Source organism: Ranitomeya imitator, chromosome 7, assembly GCF_032444005.1.
Source record: "Ranitomeya imitator isolate aRanImi1 chromosome 7, aRanImi1.pri, whole genome shotgun sequence".
Taxonomy (NCBI): Eukaryota; Metazoa; Chordata; class Amphibia; order Anura; family Dendrobatidae; genus Ranitomeya; species Ranitomeya imitator.
The window spans coordinates 211719685-211742373 of NC_091288.1; the positions used below are offsets into that span (position 1 = coordinate 211719685).

The 22689-nt window shown below is 41.2% G+C and overlaps 1 protein-coding gene across 2 annotated transcripts in view; it reads left to right on the forward strand.

Annotated features, from left to right (window-relative positions):
* The window catches only part of RGS11 (regulator of G protein signaling 11), a 97498-nt gene that overhangs the window by 17288 nt on the left and 57521 nt on the right, over positions 1-22689 (forward strand). For both annotated transcript variants that reach the window (XM_069734720.1, XM_069734719.1), the window contains exon 3: positions 21039-21089. In XM_069734720.1, coding sequence (XP_069590821.1) covers positions 21039-21089 — 51 coding nt within the window. The remainder of the gene's footprint in view (positions 1-21038; positions 21090-22689) is intronic.

A 22689-nucleotide genomic window follows, 5' to 3' on the forward strand; every position in this document is an offset into this window, starting at 1 on the left:
GATCTCAGTGGGGCGAGGCGCAGGTCTTCCCCCGGATCGTGAGCTCGTGCCCGGGGCTCTATGACTGACGCATCACTGATTCATTAATAGCAATGTTATCCAGCGAGGACACACTATAAAGCCTGGAAAGGAGCGGATGACCGCAAGTGACCGGTACTAGACACCGACATTTATGGTTTTATCATTTCCATAATTCAGGCCTGAGAAAGTTAGACTTTAATTTATTGATTCCAGAAATTGTTTAAACTGTAGAATGTCAGACAGCACTAGGAAAGGCACATCGTAATATGCAGAATTCATTATCCTCCATCCTGTATAATCCTCCAGAGCTGCACTCACTATTCTGCTGGTGCAGTCACTGTGTAGATACATTACATTACTGATCCTGAGTTACATCCTGTATTATACCCCAGAGCTGCACTCACTATTCTGCTGGTGCAGTCACTGTGTACATACATTACATTACTGATCCTGAGTTACATCCTGTATTATACTCCAGAGCTGCACTCACTATTCTGCTGGTGCAGTCACTGTGTACATACATTACATTACTGATCCTGAGTTACATCCTGTATTATACCCCAGAGCTGCACTCACTATTCTGCTGGTGCAGTCACTGTGTACATTGTTATGGCTGGCAATCAGGCAACACAGCGTGCAGTAATCAGCGCACATACAGAGATCTGGCAATAACCAAAAACAATAGGACGAGCTCTGAGACGTGGAATCTCTGTAGACTGCAGTACCTGATCTATCCTCACACAACTATAAGCAGCAGTGGATTGCGCCTATCAACTACCTATGCAACTCGGCACTGCCTGAGGAGCTGACTAGCCTGAAGATAGAAATACAAGCCTGACTTACCTCAGAGAAATACCCCAAAGGAATAGGCAGCCCCCCACATATAATGACTGTTAGCAAGATGAAAAGACAAACGTAGGAATGAAATAGATTCAGCAAAGTGAGGCCCGATATTCTAGACAGAGCGAGGATAGCAAAGAGAACTATGCAGTCTACAAAAACCCTAAAACGAAAACCACGCAAAGGGGCAAAAAGACCCACCGTGCCGAACTAACAGCACGGCGGTGCACCCCTTTGCTTCTCAGAGCTTCCAGCAAAAGTTAATAGCAAGCTGGACAGAAAAAACAGAAAACAAACTAGAAGCACTTATCTAGCAGAGCAGCAGGCCCAAGGAAAGATGCAGTAGCTCAGATCCAACACTGGAACATTGACAAGGAGCAAGGAAGACAGACTCAGGTGGAGCTAAATAGCAAGGCAGCCAACGAGCTCACCAAAACACCTGAGGGAGGAAGCCCAGAGACTGCAATACCACTTGTGACCACAGAAGTGAACTCAGCCACAGAATTCACAACAGTACCCCCCCCTTGAGGAGGGGTCACCGAACCCTCACCAGAACCCCCAGGCCGACCAGGATGAGCCACATGAAAGGCACGAACAAGATCTGGGGCATGGACATCAGAGGCAAAAACCCAGGAATTATCTTCCTGAGCATAACCCTTCCATTTGACCAGATACTGGAGTTTCCGTCTAGAGACACGAGAATCCAAAATCTTCTCCACAATATACTCCAATTCCCCCTCCACCAAAACAGGGGCAGGAGGCTCCACAGATGGAACCATAGGTGCCACGTATCTCCTCAACAACGACCTATGGAATACATTATGTATGGAAAAGGAGTCTGGGAGGGTCAGACGAAAAGACACCGGATTGAGAATCTCAGAAATCCTATACGGACCAATAAAACGAGGTTTAAATTTAGGAGAGGAAACCTTCATAGGTATATGACGAGAAGATAACCAAACCAGATCCCCAACACGAAGTCGGGGTCCCACACAGCGTCTGCGATTAGCGAAAAGCTGAGCCTTCTCCTGGGACAAGGTCAAATTGTCCACTACCTGAGTCCAGATCTGCTGCAACCTGTCCACCACATAATCCATACCAGGACAGTCCGAAGACTCAACCTGTCCTGAAGAGAAACGAGGATGGAACCCAGAATTGCAGAAAAATGGAGAGACCAAGGTAGCCGAGCTGGCCCGATTATTAAGGGCGAACTCAGCCAACGGCAAAAATGACACCCAATCATCCTGGTCAGCGGAAACAAAACATCTCAGATATGTTTCCAAGGTCTGATTGGTTCGTTCGGTCTGGCCATTAGTCTGAGGATGGAAGGCCGAGGAAAAAGATAGGTCAATGCCCATCCTACCACAAAAGGCTCGCCAGAACCTCGAGACAAACTGGGAACCTCTGTCAGAAACAATATTCTCAGGAATGCCATGTAAACGAACCACATGCTGGAAGAACAAAGGCACCAAATCAGAGGAGGAAGGCAATTTAACCAAGGGCACCAGATGGACCATTTTAGAAAAGCGATCACAGACCACCCAAATGACCGACATTTTTTGAGAAACGGGAAGGTCAGAAATGAAATCCATCGAAATATGTGTCCAAGGCCTCTTCGGGACCGGCAAGGGCAAAAGCAACCCACTGGCACGTGAACAGCAGGGCTTAGCCCTAGCACAAATTCCACAGGACTGCACAAAAGCACGCACATCCCGTGACAGAGATGGCCACCAGAAGGATCTAGCAACCAACTCCCTGGTACCAAAGATTCCTGGATGACCGGCCAGCACCGAACAATGAAGTTCAGAGATAACTTTACTAGTCCACCTATCAGGGACGAACAGTTTCTCGGCCGGACAACGATCAGGTTTATTAGCCTGAAATTTCTGCAACACTCTCCGCAAATCAGGGGAGATGGCAGACACAATGACTCCTTCCTTGAGGATACTCGCCGGCTCAGATAACCCCGGAGAGTCGGGCACAAAACTCCTAGACAGAGCATCCGCCTTCACATTTTTAGAGCCCGGAAGGTATGAAATCACAAAATCAAAACGAGCAAAAAATAACGACCAACGGGCCTGTCTAGGATTCAAGCGCTTGGCAGACTCAAGATAAGTAAGGTTCTTATGATCAGTCAAAACCACCACGCGATGCTTAGCACCCTCAAGCCAATGACGCCACTCCTCGAATGCCCACTTCATGGCCAGCAACTCTCGGTTGCCCACATCATAATTACGCTCAGCAGCAGAAAATTTCCTGGAAAAGAAAGCACATGGTTTGAACACTGAGCAACCAGAACCTCTCTGTGACAAAACCGCCCCTGCACCAATCTCAGAAGCATCAACCTCGACCTGGAACGGAAGAGAAACATCAGGTTGACACAACACAGGGGCACAGCAAAAACGACGCTTCAACTCCTGAAAAGCTTCCACGGCAGCAGAAGACCAATTAACCAAATCAGCACCCTTCTTGGTCAAATCGGTCAATGGTCTGGCAATGCTAGAAAAATTACAGATGAAGCGACGATAAAAATTAGCAAAGCCCAGGAATTTCTGCAGACTTTTTAGAGATGTCGGCTGAGTCCAATCCTGGATGGCCTGAACCTTAACCGGATCCATCTCGATAGTAGAAGGGGAAAAGATGAACCCCAAAAATGAAACTTTCTGCACACCGAAGAGACACTTTGATCCCTTCACGAACAAGGAATTAGCACGCAGTACCTGGAAAACCATTCTGACTTGCTTCACATGAGACTCCCAATCATCTGAGAAGATCAAAATGTCATCCAAGTAAACAATCAAGAATTTATCCAGATACTCACGGAAAATGTCATGCATAAAAGACTGAAAAACAGATGGAGCATTGGCAAGTCCGAACGGCATCACCAGATACTCAAAATGACCCTCGGGCGTATTAAATGCCGTTTTCCATTCATCTCCCTGCCTGATTCTCACCAGATTATACGCACCACGAAGATCAATCTTAGTAAACCAACTAGCCCCCTTAATCCGAGCAAACAAGTCAGAAATCAATGGCAAGGGATACTGAAACTTAACAGTGATCTTATTAAGAAGGCGGTAATCAATACACGGTCTTAGCGAACCATCCTTCTTGGCTACAAAAAAGAACCCTGCTCCCAATGGTGACGACGATGGGCGAATATGTCCCTTCTCCAGGGACTCCTTCACATAACTGCGCATAGCGGTGTGTTCAGGTACGGACAAATTAAATAAACGACCCTTAGGGAATTTACTACCAGGAATCAAATCGATAGCACAATCACAATTCCTATGCGGAGGTAGGGCATCAGACTTGGACTCTTCAAATACATCCTGAAAGTCCGACAAGAACTCTGGGATGTCAGAAGGAATGGATGACGAAATAGACAAAAATGGAACATCACCATGTACTCCCTGACAACCCCAGCTGGTTACCGACATAGAGTTCCAATCCAATACTGGATTATGGGTTTGTAGCCATGGCAACCCCAACACGACCACATCATGCAAATTATGCAGTACCAAAAAGCGAATAACTTCCTGATGTGCAGGAGCCATGCACATGGTCAGCTGGGCCCAGTACTGAGGCTTATTCTTGGCCAAAGGTGTAGCATCAATTCCTCTCAACGGAATAGGACACCGCAAAGGCTCCAAGAAAAATCCACAACGTTTAGCATAATCCAAATCCATCAGATTCAGGGCAGCGCCTGAATCCACAAACGCCATGACAGAATATGATGACAAAGAGCACATTAAGGTAATGGACAAAAGGAATTTGGACTGTACAGTACCAATAACGGCAGAGCTATCGAACCGCCTAGTGCGTTTAGGACAATTAGAAATAGCATGAGTAGAATCACCACAATAGAAACACAGTCTGTTCAGACGTCTGTGTTCGTGCCGTTCTACTTTAGTCATAGTCCTGTCGCACTGCATAGGCTCAGGCTTACTCTCAGACAATACCGCCAGATGGTGCACAGATTTACGCTCGCGCAAGCGACGACCGATCTGAATGGCCAAGGACATAGACTCATTCAAACCAGCAGGCATAGGAAATCCCACCATTACATCCTTAAGAGCTTCAGAGAGACCCTTTCTGAACAAAGCCGCTAGTGCAGATTCATTCCACAGAGTGAGTACTGACCATTTCCTAAATTTCTGACAATATACTTCTACATCATCCTGACCCTGGCATAAAGCCAGCAGATTTTTCTCAGCTTGATCCACTGAATTAGGCTCATCGTAAAGCAATCCCAGCGCCTGGAAAAATGCATCAACATTACTCAATGCAGAATCTCCTGGTGCAAGAGAAAACGCCCAGTCCTGTGGGTCGCCGCGCAAAAAAGAAATAATAATCAAAACCTGTTGAATAGGATTACCAGAAGAATGAGGTTTCAAGGCCAAAAATAGCTTACAATTATTTCTGAAGCTCAGGAACTTAGTTCTGTCACCAAAAAACAAATCAGGAATCGGAATTCTTGGTTCTAGCATCGATTTCTGATCAATAGTATCTTGAATCTTTTGTACATTTACAACGAGATTATCCATTGAGGAGCACAGAGCCTGAATATCCATGTCCACAGCTGTGTCCTGAAGCACTCTAATGTCTAGGGGAAAAAAAAGACTGAAGACAGAGCTAAGAAAAAAAAATGATGTCAGGATTTCTTTTTTCCCTCTATTGGAAATCATTGAAGGGCTCCTTGTACTGTTATGGCTGGCAATCAGGCAACACAGCGTGCAGTAATCAGCGCACATACAGAGATCTGGCAATAACCAAAAACAATAGGACGAGCTCTGAGACGTGGAATCTCTGTAGACTGCAGTACCTGATCTATCCTCACACAACTATAAGCAGCAGTGGATTGCGCCTATCAACTACCTATGCAACTCGGCACTGCCTGAGGAGCTGACTAGCCTGAAGATAGAAATACAAGCCTGACTTACCTCAGAGAAATACCCCAAAGGAATAGGCAGCCCCCCACATATAATGACTGTTAGCAAGATGAAAAGACAAACGTAGGAATGAAATAGATTCAGCAAAGTGAGGCCCGATATTCTAGACAGAGCGAGGATAGCAAAGAGAACTATGCAGTCTACAAAAAACCCTAAAACGAAAACCACGCAAAGGGGCAAAAAGACCCACCGTGCCGAACTAACAGCACGGCGGTGCACCCCTTTGCTTCTCAGAGCTTCCAGCAAAAGTTAATAGCAAGCTGGACAGAAAAAACAGAAAACAAACTAGAAGCACTTATCTAGCAGAGCAGCAGGCCCAAGGAAAGATGCAGTAGCTCAGATCCAACACTGGAACATTGACAAGGAGCAAGGAAGACAGACTCAGGTGGAGCTAAATAGCAAGGCAGCCAACGAGCTCACCAAAACACCTGAGGGAGGAAGCCCAGAGACTGCAATACCACTTGTGACCACAGAAGTGAACTCAGCCACAGAATTCACAACAGTACATACATTACTGATCCTGAGTTACATCCTGTATTATACCCCAGAGCTGCACTCACTATTCTGCCGGTGCAGTCACTGTGTACATACATTACATTACTGATCCTGAGTTACATCCTGTATTATACTCCAGAGCTGCACTCACTATTCTGCTGGTGCAGTCACTGTGTACATACATTACATTACTGATCCTGTGTTACATCCTGTATTATACTCCAGAGCTGCACTCACTATTCTGCTGGTGCAGTCACTGTGTACATACATTACATTACTGATCCTGAGTTACATCCTGTATTATACTCCAGAGCTGCACTCACTATTCTGCTGGTGCAGTCACTGTGCACATACATTACTGATCCTGAGTTACATCCTGTATTATACCCCAGAGCTGCACTCACTATTCTGCTGGTGCAGTCACTGTGTACATACATTACATTACTGATCCTGAGTTACATCCTGTATTATACTCCAGAGCTGCACTCACTATTCTGCTGGTGCAGTCACTGTGCACATACATTACATTACTGATCCTGAGTTACATCCTGTATTATACCCCAGAGCTGCACTCACTATTCTGCTGGTGCAGTCACTGTGTACATACATTACATTACTGATCCTGAGTTACATCCTGTATTATACTCCAGAGCTGCACTCACTATTCTGCTGGTGCAGTCACTGTGTACATACATTACATTACTGATCCTGAGTTACATCCTGTATTATACCTCAGAGCTGCACTCACTATTCTGCTGGTACAGTCACTGTGTACATACATTACATTACTGATCCTGAGTTACATCCTGTATTATACTCCAGAGCTGCACTCACTATTCTGCTGGTGCAGACTGCAGTCACTGTGTACATACATTACATTACTGATCCTGAGTTACATCCTGTATTATACCCCAGAGCTGCACTCACTATTCTGCTGGTGCAGTCACTGTGTACATACATTACATTACTGATCCTGAGTTACATCCTGTATTATACCCCAGAGCTGCACTCACTATTCTGCTGGTGCAGTCACTCTGTACATACATTACATTACTGATCCTGAGTTACATTCTGTATAATAATCCAGAGCTGCACTCACTATTCTGCTGGTGCAGTCACTGTGTACATACATTACATTACTGATCCCGAGTTACATCCTCTATTATACCCCAGAGCTGCACTCACTATTCTGCTTGTTGTTACTACATTCTGGCTAGCCCTAATACCGTAGATAAGCTCCAATAATACTTTATTCTAACTCAAAGTTGCATTTTTTTTGGTATAAACTTTACCAATTACCATAAAAGCTGCTTATTATCCACGGCTTTTCCTTTATTTACGCCCACAGTGAGGATGAAAGGAGAAAGTGATTACTTGGTCACATGAGGTGGAGAATGAACTGTGCAGCGGAATGTTACATTGCCTATAATCAGAGATCTTTCTATTGATCATGTGCAGAACTGATGTATCTGGTAAACTACGGAGCCGGACTCCTGAGGATAAAACAGTAACCAGGCAGTACCCAAGGATCGAAAAGCTTAGATGGCTCCCAGATCCATTAGTAGGCAGTAATGAGGCATCGGCCAAGACCACATACTTCACATGTCATCTAGACCCTCTTAAGTAGAAGATAATTGGTCATTGCCCAAGATCCGATAGCTCAGATAGTTCCTAGACCCCCTTTAAGAAGTGTCCAAACTCCTTTTGATTATTGATTGTTGCGTTTATGAAAATAAAAAAAATTTGACAAATTTTGAACATTTTACAATTTTCAAACTTAATTTTTATCCCCTTAAACCAGATAGTTACCGTATATCACACAAAATAGTCAAAAAATAACATTTTCCACATGTCTACTTCACGAAACATCATTTTTTATTATTAGGACATTAGAAGGGTTAAAAGTTTATCAGAAATTTCTCATTTTTCCAAGAAAATTTACAAAACCAATTTTTTTTAGAGACCACATCACACACTTGAAGTGACTTTGAGGGGCCTATGTGACGTAAAATACCCAGAAGTGACCCCATTCTTAAAACTACACCCCTAAAATGCTTAAAACCACATCCAAAAAGTTTATTGACCCTTTAGGGGTTTCACTGGAATTTAAGCAACGTGGAAGGAAAAAATGAAAATTGCATTTTTGCCCACAAAAATATTGCTTTAGTCCCAAATTTTGTGTTTTCAAGATGGTATCAGGAGAAAATGAACAGTACAATTAATTGAGCAATTTCTCCTGAGCATACGATACCCCTCATATGGTGGAAAACTACTGTTTGGGTGCACGGCAGGGTTTGGAAGGGAAGTAGCACCGTTTCACTTTTGGAGCACAAATTTAGCTGAAATAGATATCAGAAGCCATGTCGCGTTTGGAGAGCTCCTGATGTGCCTAAACAGTGGAAACCCCCAGCAAGTGACACCACTTTGAAAACTACACCCCTCAAGAAATTTATATAGATGTCTTGTGAACACCTTGAACCCCCAGGTGCTTCACAGAATTTTATAACGTTGAGCTGTGAAAATAAAAAAATCAAATTTTTCTCACAAAAATGTTACTTTAGCCCCAGTTTTCAGAAGAGTAACAGGAAAAAATAGACAATACAATTTGTTGTGAAATTTTTCCTGAATTCACCGATTCCCCATATGTGGGGGGAAAACTACTGTGTGGGTGCATGGCAGGACTCAGAATAGAAGGAAGAGCCATATTGGAGTTCAGATTTTGCTGTTAAGGTTTGTGGGTGTGATGTCACATTGGCAGAGCCCTTGAGGTTCCAGAACAGTAGAATTTTCCCATAAGTGACCTCATTTTACAAACTACACTTCTCAATTAATTAATCTAGGGGTGCAGTGATCATATTGACACCACAGGTGTGTCACCTAATTTTATACCATTTGACTATGAAGAAATAATAATAAAATTTTTACCACAAAAATGTTGTTTTAGCCCCAGATTTTACATTTTCACATGGGGATCTGTGTAAAAATGGAACCAAAATGTATAACACAATTTTATCTGAACATAGAAATACCCGATATGTGGCTGTACAGTACTGCTTAGCCACAAGGCGAGACTCGGGAAGGACAGAACGCTATTTGACTTTTTGAGAACAAATTATTATAGAATAGTTTGCGGGCTTCATATACAAAGCTACTAAGTGCCAGAAGAGCATAATCCCCTCTCTAGTGACCCCATTTTGTAGATTATACCCCTCTAGGAATTTATCTACAGGTGTAGTGATGATTTTGACTCTAGGGGTGTTTTCCAGAAACAAGCAGCAGTGGATATTGCTGAGTGAAAATTGCAAATCTGCTATTGTAGTGCCCAGTACGTTCTAATGCCCATTACATAATGCCCAGCCCGGGCTTCTGGAGACACACAAGTGAATTAAGCGGGCTTTCATATAAACATGGATGCTAACTGTGGTTTAGGTAAACTGTGGGGATCAGAAGGGAGGGGGGGCATTTGGATTTGGGAGTGCAGAATTTGCATTTCTTTTGGGGGGTGAAGAGCCATTTCGCTTTTCCACAGCCTTGGTACTACCAGTAACGTGGAAGCCCCCTATACTTCCATTAACAGATGATGGACCTGAGTGGGGACTTGCTTTTTTTTTTGTAGATTAAGTTGAAGCTTTTATTGGGAACATTTTACATAAAATTTGGGATCACATTTATCCTGCACTCTACGCTGAGCACTTACATCTGGGTTTCCATCTAAATCTCAGAGTGACATGATTCAGATGAAACCCCTGAGGGACCCATTCACTATATTGATGCAGCAGAGTTCCTCTGGACTCCATCTGGCCTCTGTTCAGCTATGTCTTTCTTTTCAGAAGTGCACAAAACTGTGGCTGACGGCACTTTTGTGCAATCTTAAAAAGACGGACACCGACAGATCACAGGTCAGACGGTGTCCACAGTGCCTCCATCTGCCTCATTATAGGGAATCTTCCGCCAGGGGTTCCGTCTGAATCACATATTTCAGAGATTAACACAGAAACCTTGGTGTAAGCGCTCAGTGCAGAGCGCAGGATAAATATGTGCCAAGTAGTGATGAGCGAATATACTCATTACTCAAGATGTCTCGAGCACACTCGGGTGTCCGAGTATTTTTTAGTGCTCGGAGATTTAGTTTTTCTTGCCGCAGCTGAATGATTTACATCTTAGCCAGCTTAATTACATGTGGGGATTCCCTAGCAACCAAGCAACCCCCACATGTACTTAAGCTGGCTAACAGATGTAAATCATTCAGCTTCGTGCGGTATTAGTGATTAGGCGACTTTATTCTTCAGGACACTGCGATTACAGCAATACCAGATTTATATCGAGTTTTTATGTTTGGCTGCTGTCACACACTAAAATATGCTTTTTTTTTGCAAAAATAACTTTTTGCAACACCATTTTTTAAGATATATAATTTTTCCAAATGTTGGTCCACAGAGTCATGTGATGGCTTGCTTTTTGCGGGACAAGTTGACGTTTTTATTGGTATCATTTTCAGACACATGACATTTTTTGATCACTTTCTATTCCAATTTTTGGGAGGTAGAATGAACAAAACCATCAATTTAGGAATTTTTAGGAGTATTTTTTATGCTTTTCCCCATGTGCTAAAATTTATAAGGCAGCTTTATTCTCTGGGTCAGTATGATTACAGCGATATCACATTTATATAATTTTTTTTAATGTTTTGCTGCTTTTACACAAAAACTGTTTTATAGAACAAATAATTATTTTTGCTTCCTTTTATTCTGAGAGCTATAGCTTTTCTATTTTTCCATTGATGGCGCTGTATGGCACCTTGTTTTTTTGCAGGACAAGATGACATTTTCAGCAATTCCATTTTTATTTCCAATCGACTTTGATCGCGTTTTATTCCACTTTTTGTGCTGCAGTATGATGAAAAAGCAGGTTTTTATGGTGTTCACTAGAGTGATAGTTTTATGAGTGATAGTTTTATGGGCTGGGTTGTGCTGGTACCAAATACCGGTATGCGTATTTTTTGTTTATATTTGTTTTTACATAAATTCACCAATTTATTGGTATAATCTTATTTTCATTTTTTAAATTTATTTAGTGATTTTTTTTTTAATATTTTAATTTTTTTTACTTTCTTTTTACTTTTTTACTTAGTTCTCCAATGGGACTTTAACTTTTATTCCTTTGATTGCTGGTATAATGCTTTGCAATGCCCCAGCATTACACTGACAGAAGCCTCTTAGACCATGCTCCTGACATGATCTAACAAGCCTGCCATAGCTCGCTAACCCAGAACAGAAGTCATCATTATGACCTTGGGTCGCCATGACAACAATCGTACCTTCGAGATGTCATCTTGGGGGGCCATGATTGGAAGGGAAAGTGAGTCCCCTCCTTTTCCTAGCCTCCCAAATGCTGTGATTGATATCGAACATGGCATTTAGGGGGTTAAACAGGGGTAGTGCGGGCACCACTTCGCAGTGACAGACGGGTCTTGGCTATCACATAAGCCGAGCTTCCTGCGGCGGAACCCCTATCCTACCATGACGTATTGGTACGTCAAAGGTCATGAAGAGGTTAAGACTCAGTAATCTTTCCATGTTCAGAAGTTCCCAGATCACTTTTAGTTATCCTGTTTTGTCCAAAGATCAGAGGCTGAGACCTTCCTAAGCCGATGGTGATTGAACATTGCCCAAGGACCAGATAGCCCAGATGGATCCTATATACCTTTCACGCCGGTAACTTGCCTGCCATCTCAGCACCGTCTCACTCACGTCTCAGTGGTCACAACTCTGCTTCCTCTCATGTCAGGCTGTCTCCCTGGGTTGCTTCTTGCAGCATTCCCGAGCACTGCTGCATCTTCCTGTTGTCTGTACGGAGGCACAGCTGGTCTCTGCAGGAATTTATCCCTGCTATGTCCTGCATAGATTAACTTCAATGACCTATTCGCTGCAAGCAGGGGATTTATTAGGTACCTCCTCTCTCAATTCCATGCCTGAACTTTAGTTCTAGTCAGCAGTTTGTTACCAGCTTCCAGTTAAGGTATCTTCTCATTTTGTCTCCCGTTACTGATCTGACTTGTCCACCCGTTCTGTCTGATCTCTCCGCTCCTGACCTCAGCTTTGTATCTTGAACCTATGCTGCCTGCCCTGACCTTGGACTGTCTGACTACGTCTGTCTGTGCCCTCTGTTCCGTGAATACCTGCCTTGACACATTGATCATCTTCTGCAGGTCCGAGCACTGCCCTGGAGGGGTATCTGGTGGCTATCTTGCTGACCAAGCCTATTACTACCATCAGAGGCTCTAGCAAAGACCAGGTAGCCACTTAGTCATGCCCCTCCAGTGTAAGCCCAGCCAGTGGTGCAGTTGGTCCTCACCCACCACCACAATACCCTTCAATAGAGGGTTATTAGATGGCTCCTAGAACTTCTTAAGTAGGTTGGAACTGGCCATTGTCATGACCCAGTAGTTCAAATGGTTCTTGGGCCCTGTTTAGTTGGTGGTAATCGAACAGTATCCAATTGCCTAATATTTCACATGCGCCAAGACTTTTTTTTAGATATTAGGACAAAAAGGCTCATGTGGCTCTCAGACCCTCTTATTGACTGGTAATGGTAGGGTACTAGTTGGAAATTCATAATTTCCTCTCAATGATAGCTCATATGGCTCCTAAAGGCCCTTTAGGAGTTGGTAAATGGGTGAAGCCAATAGATTATTTGTCTCTTTGGACCTCTTGGCAATCTGGTGGTGTCCATAGGCTTGATAGTACAGATGCTCTAAGAGACCTTTTAGCTGTCAAAAGGTACTAAAAATAGAAAAAAAAAGCTCTGATGACTCCAATAAAGGCATCCAGGCCTTCCATGGAACTTTTTCAGTAAAGAATCACCACCCGTGTTTATGATTACCGTAAATCTTCTTCCCTCAAGACCAGGGATGTCAAACTCAAATACACAGAGAGACAAAATTAAAAGCTTGGACAAAGTCGTGGGCCAACCTTGATATTTATTAAAAAATGTCTACAATTAAGGAAGTGTTTCTTTATCATCCAATATGATGAATATTTCCATATGAAAACAACCTTAAAGGGGTTCTCCCACGAACAAAGTACATTTTAATTAGTAGATCTTAGCATATTGGAATAATATAATATGTTTTATAAGAGCAGTACAAAGCATATGGCCCAATGTCCTACTTTAAATAAGTAATAACAAATGATAAAAAAAACCTTGAATAATGCAGATAATAAAGTATGATGCAAATAAAAATAGCCACCAAACATTAGTAAGACACCCCCACAGTGAATGTACCCCCCTTCCCTCAACCCACCTGGCAAAGTATGGTGACATCATGACAGTATGCGTCCCCACACTGTCCTCCATAGTGCTCCATATAGTATAATGGCCCCACACAGTGCTCCATACAGTATAATGCCCCCACATAGCACTCCATACAGAATAATAGCCCCGTCTGGCCTTGTGGGCCAAATATACTCACCCTGCAGGACAGATTTGACCCACGAGCCAGAGTTTGACACGTGTGTTCTAGACATAGACAATGCCCCCTTACCTTGCAAGCCAAGTCTTTTTCAGTGACAGTTTTACCCAATGATTTACCATTTAGTACATCATTATACATTTTCTTTCCTTGGCTCAAGTCCATGAGCTTATATTTATGTGCATTAAACTTCAATTTCAATTTCTCATCTAAGCCTCCAGTTTACATAAATCTCTCTATAACATTAAATTATCCATTTTAGTGTCGTGTACTTTGCACAATTTACTGTCATCTGCCAATATTGAAATTCTACTATGCATGTCCTCAACCAAATCATTGATAAATACATTAAAAAGAAGAAGGCCCAATACCAACTCCTGTATTAAGCCACTGTTAACCTGACCAATTCAGTATATGATTAATTAATAACCAACCCCCTGTTTCCAATCACTGACATGGTTGTGGATACAGTTACACATATTTTGACCTAGTCCCATTACTTTCATTTTATATACCAACCTATTATGTGGCACCCTATGAAATGCATCTGAAAAGTCCAGATAGGCAACATCCACCTCCATACCCTGGTGTAGTCTGAAACGTACCTCCTCATGGAAGCTGATCAGATTACTTTTACAGGACCGATCCCTCAGAAAACTATGCTGTAGTTGGGTAATGAGGTTATTTTTATTAACATACTCCAGGATAGCATCATTTAGAAGACCCTCAAAGATGTTGCCCCCCAGTAGAGGTTACTCTTCCAAGTCTATAATTTCCAGGCTCTGTTTCTGTCCCCTTTTTGAATATTGGTGCCACATTTGCTATGTGCCCATCTTGTGGTACAGACCCTGTTATTATGGAATCCTTATATATTAGAAATAATGGTCTGTCTATCACTTAACTCCTCCAGTACTCGGGGAAGGAGGTGCCATACTTCTTGCTAGGCTAGGCAGGCGACATTTAATGGAAAATCTATGATATGCCTGATCATGTCATGTGTCAAGGGGCTTTCCTGTGTAAATACTATAGACCAGAAGGCTTTTAGTAGATCAGCCTAATATCTGATGTAATTGTCCCTTTAAGAGACCCCAGGTTCGAATCATTATATTCCATTACTTTCATCTGTCTCCAGTTACATCTTATCTCTATTTCCATATATATTGTATCTTACACTGCAGAAGATTGCAGCATGTTGCCTTCTTCGTTACACAGTTGTTTCATTAAGATAATTAAACCCCTGAGTCTTGATTACACTTGTGGGATTTATTTACTTTCTTTTTTTTTTTTTAATTTCCTTCCCATCCTCTTGGGCACCTGCTCTTTTCTCAAACGCTAAACCTGGCGGCTGGTAAAAATAAAACCACAGGGGAATGCAAAAATCATATGTGGCACATTTGTGCTTCGAATTGGGAGTAAATTACATTGAATTCCAGCTTTGGTGACAAGGGACTGCAATGGCAGAAGAAAAGAGGATGGCAGTGTAACGGGAAGCAACTGGTTCCCAATGTAAATTTTGTATGTGTAATTGGGTCAAAAACTGGCTCAGTGATAGGAAGCAGAGTGTGGTTATTAATGGAACACAATCTGATGAGGTCACAGTTAACAGTAGGGTGCCACAAGGGTCGGTATTGGGCACTCGTCTGCTATATATGGTTAAGAATCATCTAGCTGCAAAGGAATATAACTACTATAAAACTGCTCCCTATGTACAAGAATATAACTACAATAATACTGCCTCCTATGTACAAGAATATAACTACTATAATACCGCCCCCTATGTACAAGAATATAACTACTATAATACTGCCCCTATGTACAAGAATATAACTACTATAATACTGCTCCTATGTACAAGAATATAACTACTATAATACTGCTCCTATGTACAAGAATATAACTACTATAATACTGCTCCTATATACAAGAATATAACTACTATAATACTGCCCCTTATGTACAAGAATATAACTACTATAATACTGCTCCTATGTACAAGAATATAACTACTATAATACTGCCCCTATGTACAAGAATATAACTACTATAATACTGCCCCTATGTACAAGAATATAACTACTATAATACTGCTCCTATGTACAAGAATATAACTACTATAATACTGCTCCTATGTACAAGAATATAACTACTATAATACTGCTCCTATATACAAGAATATAACTACTATAATACTGCCCCTTATGTACAAGAATATAACTACTATAATACTGCTCCTATGTACAAGAATATAACTACTATAATACTGCTCCTATGTACAAGAATATAACTACTATAATACTGCCCCTATGTACAAGAATATAACTACTATAATACTGCCCCTATGTACAAGAATATAACTACTATAATACTGTCCCTATGTACAAGAATATACAGTAACTACTATAATACTGCTTCCTATGTAGAAAACTATAATTACTATAATACTGTCCCTATGTACAAGAATATAACTACTATAATACTTCTCCTATGTACAAGAATATAACTACTATAATACTGCCCCTATGTACAAGAATATAACTACTATAATACTGTCCCTATGTACAAGAATATAACTACTATAATACTGCCCCTATGTACAAGAATATAACTACTATAATACTGCCCCCTATGTACAAGAATATAACTACTATAATACTGCCGCTATATACAAGAATATAACTACTATAATACTGCCCCTATGTACAAGAATATAACTACTATAATACTGCCTCTATGTACAAGAATATAACTACTATAATACTGCCCCCTATGTACAAGAATATAACTACTATAATACTGCCGCTATATACAAGAATATAACTACTATAATACTGCTCCTATATACAAGAATATAACTACTATAATACTGCCTCCTATGTACAAGAATATAACTACTATAATACTGCCTCTATGTACAAGAATATAACTTTTATAATACTGCTCCTACCACAAGAGTCAGTATTGGGCCCTCGTCCATTAGATATGTTTAAGAATCATGTAGTTGAGGACATACAGAGTAGAATTTCAATCTTTGCACGTGGTATTAAATATTGCAAGGTAATCTACACAGTAGAGAATAAACTAATATTGCAGATGGATTTGTAGAAGCTGGAGGTTTGGACAAAGAGAAATGGTAATGTTGATGAATGTAAGGTAATGCAGTTGGGTCACCAACGTTTTTCTATATGTGATACTGATGTCTATGTTTCAATGTGACAGGATACTATGATTCAGTAAAGTTTAAAGGAAAATTGTCATCACATATTAGGCCTCAAGCTGTCACCATTCCACTAGACCAGAAAGTTCTAGGTTTCTAAAAATGACCCTGTATAAAATTAAGTCATAATATATTGCTGCACATGAGCCAGATGTTGCCAGAGCTGGCAATGATATATCCTGCTCCATGGGAAATCAGTCAAGCCTGGGCCTGTGTCAGGTGACTAAGACCGCCCACATGACTCCTCATCCAGAAATTAACATATAGTGTAATCTAGTTTATAAATATTATTGAGGGGTATCTTTAAACACCTTTGGTATAACAGTTTAGTGCTGGTTTGCAGGCCTAACATGTGGTGACAGGTTCTTTAAAGGCTCCTTTTAAAGTAGATTTCTGGCCCCAAATACCCATTTTTCAAGTACCCCAATATGACATTTTAGTAAATAGGGGGTTCACTGAGCGTCTCTTGCGCTGGAGGACTCGGGATATCCGTGCATTGTATGGACATCCAACCAAGCTGTGTAATACTCGAATTCTCCACTGGGGGCACTGTAGGGAATCGCTGCTGCTAGAGATCAGCCCTGATACACAAGAAAGGAATTGTCCAAAGTGAAGAAGCGCTTTAATTAAGTCACCAAGTTCTCTGGCACAAAGCGACGGGGGTCTTATAGGTTAAATAAGCTTTTGGAATAGTAAGATCTATCTGTAGGATCACATCTCCCAGGGCTTCTCTCCAACTCTGCTATCCATCAATAGTAATGGACAGAAGAGCATTAACAATCTATGTGCAGATAAAAGGCTCTTAACATGGTTATTGACCCTGTGTAGAACCTCCGGAGCCCATCAGCAAGACTGTAACACCCCATTATATCGAGCTTCTTGAAGCAACTCAAAGACCCTGCAGTATATTGTGCTCAACTCATTTACCGCCCTGGTGCCATGTACAAAGAGCAGAGAATCTCACATAGCGCCATGGACGTCTTCTGGCTATATTCTTGTCCACATCCTGCAGATAAATAAAACTGCTCTCTGTGTGTTCCATCAGCTGATTGTGCAGAGGAGCCAAGAGCAGCCAGACTGTGACAAGAGTCCCACTGCCGAGGCGCCCGATTATATATATACAGTGGGGCAAAAAAGTATTTAGTCAGTCAGCAATAGTGCAAGTTCCACCACTTAAAAAGATGAGAGGCGTCTGTAATTTACATCATAGGTAGACCTCAACTATGGGAGACAAACTGAGAAAAAAAAATCCAGAAAATCACATTGTCTGTTTTTTTATCATTTTTTTTGCATTTTATGGTGGAAAATAAGTATTTGGTCAGAAACAAACAATCAAGATTTCTGGCTCTCACAAACCTGTAACTTCTTCTTTAAGAGTCTCCTCTTTCCTCCACTCATTACCTGTAGTAATGGCACCTGTTTAAACTTGTTATCAGTATAAAAAGACACCTGTGCACACCCTCAAACAGTCTGACTCCAAACTCCACTATGGTGAAGACCAAAGAGCTGTCAAAGGACACCAGAAACAAAATTGTAGCCCTGCACCAGGCTGGGAAGACTGAATCTGCAATAGCCAACCAGCTTGGAGTGAAGAAATCAACAGTGGGAGCAATAATTAGAAAATGGAAGACATACAAGACCACTGATAATCTCCCTCGATCTGGGGCTCCACGCAAAATCCCACCCCGTGGGGTCAGAATGATCACAAGAACGGTGAGCAAAAATCCCAGAACCACGCGGGAGGACCTAGTGAATGAACTGCAGAGAGCTGGGACCAATGTAACAAGGCCTACCATAAGTAACACACTACGCCACCATGGACTCAGATCCTGCAGTGCCAGACGTGTCCCACTGCTTAAGCCAGTACATGTCCGGGCCCGTCTGAAGTTTGCTAGAGAGCATTTGGATGATCCAGAGGAGTTTTGGGAGAATGTCCTATGGTCTGATGAAACCAAACTGGAACTGTTTGGTAGAAACACAACTTGTCGTGTTTGGAGGAAAAAGAATACTGAGTTGCATCCATCAAACACCATACCTACTGTAAAGCATGGTGGTGGAAACATCATGCTTTGGGGCTGTTTCTCTGCAAAGGGGCCAGGACGACTGATCCGGGTACATGAAAGAATGAATGGGGCCATGTATCGTGAGATTTTGAGTGCAAACCTCCTTCCATCAGCAAGGGCATTGAAGATGAAACGTGGCTGGGTCTTTCAACATGACAATGATCCAAAGCACACCGCCAGGGCAACGAAGGAGTGGCTTCGTAAGAAGCATTTCAAGGTCCTGGAGTGGCCTAGCCAGTCTCCAGATCTCAACCCTATAGAAAACCTTTGGAGGGAGTTGAAAGTCCGTGTTGCCAAGCGAAAAGCCAAAAACATCACTGCTCTAGAGGAGATCTGCATGGAGGAATGGGCCAACATACCAACAACAGTGTGTGGCAACCTTGTGAAGACTAACAGAAAACGTTTGACCTCTGTCATTGCCAACAAAGGATATATTACAAAGTATTGAGATGAAATTTTGTTTCTGACCAAATACTTATTTTCCACCATAATATGCAAAAAAAATGTTAAAAAAACAGACAATGTGATTTTCTGGATTTTTTTTTCTCAGTTTGTCTCCCATAGTTGAGGTCTACCTATGATGTAAATTACAGACGTCTCTCATCTTTTTAAGTGGTGGAACTTGCACTATTGCTGACTGACTAAATACTTTTTTGCCCCACTGTATATTATATTAGGAGGTGCCGAGTAACGGCTTCTATCCTGCATTACTTTTTGGTCTAGTTTTAAAAGGCAATTCAACATAAATAGTAAAGGGATAAAATGTACAAGAATATAACTACTATAATACTGCCCCTATGTACAAGAATATAACTACTATAATACTGCCCCTATGTACAAGAATATAACTACTATAATACTGCCCCTATGTACAAGAATATAACTACTATAATACTGCTCCTATGTACAAGTATATAACTACTATAATACTGCCCCAATGTACAAGAATATAACTACTATAATACTGCTCCTATGTACAAGAATATAACTACTATAATACTGCCCCCTATTTACAAGAATATAACTACAATAATACTTCTCCTACGTACAAGAATAGAACTACTATAATACTGCCCAATGTACAAGGATATAACTACTATACTACTGCCCCTATGTACAAGAATATAAGTACTATAATACTGCCCCCTATGTACAAGAATATAAGTACTATAATACTGCTCCTATGTACAAGAATATAACTACTATAATACTGCTCCCATGTACAAGAATATAACTACTATAATACTGCTCCTATGTATAAGAATATAACTACTATAATACTGCTCCTATGTACAAGTATATAACTACTATAATACTGCCCCAATGTACAAGAATATAACTACTATAATACTGCTCCTATGTACAAGAATATAACTACTATAATACTGCCCCCTATGTACAAGAATATAACTACTATAATACTGCTCCTATGTATAAGAATATAACTACTATAACACTGCTCCTATGTACAAGAATATAAGTACTATAATACTGCCCCCTATGTACAAGAATATAAGTACTATAATACTGCTCCTATGTACAAGAATATAACTACTATAATACTGCTCCTATGTACAAGAATATAACTACTATAATACTCCCACTACGTATAAGAATATAACTACTATAATACTGCCCCTATGTGCAAGAATATAACTACTATAATACTGCTCCTATGTACAAGAATATAACTACTATAATACTGCTCCTATGTACAAGAATATAACTACTATAATACTGCTCCTATGTACAAGTATATAACTACTATAATACTGCCCCAATGTACAAGAATATAACTACTATAATACTGCCCCATGTACAGGAATATAACTACCGTACTATAATACTGCCCCTATGTACAAGAATATAACTACTATAAAAACACCTATTTTCCTCAGTGACTCGTGTCTGGGATTGTCTTTATGTCTAATGGGACATTTTCTTCTGAGTTTGTACAGTGACTTGTTTGTGCTTCCTTGCAGGTAATGATGTGGTGGAGTGGCTCATACAGAAGTTGTCCATCAGCGATGAAGGTGAGTGACTGACTCTCATAGAACACGTGTATATTTGAAATCTCTTATCAGAGCTACAGCTGCTAAAACAAGTCTGTGCTTCATTAGAGGGTAGTCTGCTGTACAGCAGATACAACTTCCTGTGTGCTGAAATGGTTGTCATTAAGACAAGAAATTAAGTAGGAAGTAGGAAGCCAGAACTAATACTGTAGAATGAACTCACTAGGGGGCGCTGTAAGAAGAGATTGTGAAACAGAAGCGCCTCAATGACTCCATATTGTCCCCGAGGATAGAAGCAGCGGTATATCACATCTTCTTGTACCGTTATCATATTTTGGGCTTTGCTTCACTCGTTTAGTTGATTTTTACATGAAGCCAACCTTCATTAGTGCCAGAATGTCTTACATAACGTCTCGTTAGGTAAGAGAACAGAGACTTTCCCTGAGCTGCTGCATCTCCCTCCTCTCCCGCCTCCCATCCCCCTCTGTCAGTGTATTCAGTCTCAATGTAATATCTTATCATCTGCCGTTACCTATGAAGAACGTCTTACAGACATTCGGGCATTTCTGACGGACTCCTCGTCAATGGAATTTTTTTTTAATCTCATTTAATTAGCGTTTTATTGAATAGACCGATGGAATCGGACGTATTTTATTCTCACGGTTTTCGATTTAATTTTTTTTTAGGCGTTTTAAATTTGCAATACAAAAAATTTTTCTTTTATATTTTGTAGATTCCTTTTTCCAGAAGACCACAGAATCTTGTGATTGGCTGCAGCGGTCAGGTGACGAAAAGAGTGCGCTCCTCTAGTCATTTAACCTCTGCAGCCAGTCACAGGCTGCAGCGGTCCTGTGTCTTCTAAACCGGGACCTCCGGATCGTTTTACACTAGATCCATGGGCGTGCCGTATTATTATAATTACGGTATTTATTTATATATGTGATTATGCCTCCATTTTCTTTATTTTAAGAGAATCCATGCTTTATAAATATATATATATATATATATATATATATATATATATATACTATTGTGCCGTACAACCCCTTTAAAAAATAATATGCAATGTATCTAGTAACTAATGAAATATTTGGAACGGCTCTATGTGTCTTCCCCACTGACTAGAGCGACGGTAGCATAATGTAGAGTATAAGCCATTTCTGGTCCTAAAACAAGTCTGTGTAGCATTGAAAGGCAGTCTACTGTATAGCAGAGACCATTTGACGTAGGGTGATTATAAATGACACAGTGTCATTTTAGTTACTTTTCACGGCCAGGATGGGGGAGTTGTTTTAAAGTCTGTCAGCTATACAGGAGACTGCCTTTCCATGCTACACAGACTTGTTTATGCGAATATTTAATACAATGTAGCTGGTTGCGTTCACACTGTTTCGTGAAGCAAAATGGCCCCATCCCTGAGTGTCCATGAATAGAGCGACCGTCCCAATAGAGACGTGCGCAGGTGCTAAAATAATAATTCCCCAGGACTGGAAGTGGCAGTAATAGCAGTTACAGCATTTCCACAATTTCCGGACCCCTGGGACCCCCCCCCCCCCCCCCCAAACATCATCCTTTTTTTTCTGGTCTCAGTTTTTTTTATTTTTCCACTTCATCTTCTCCC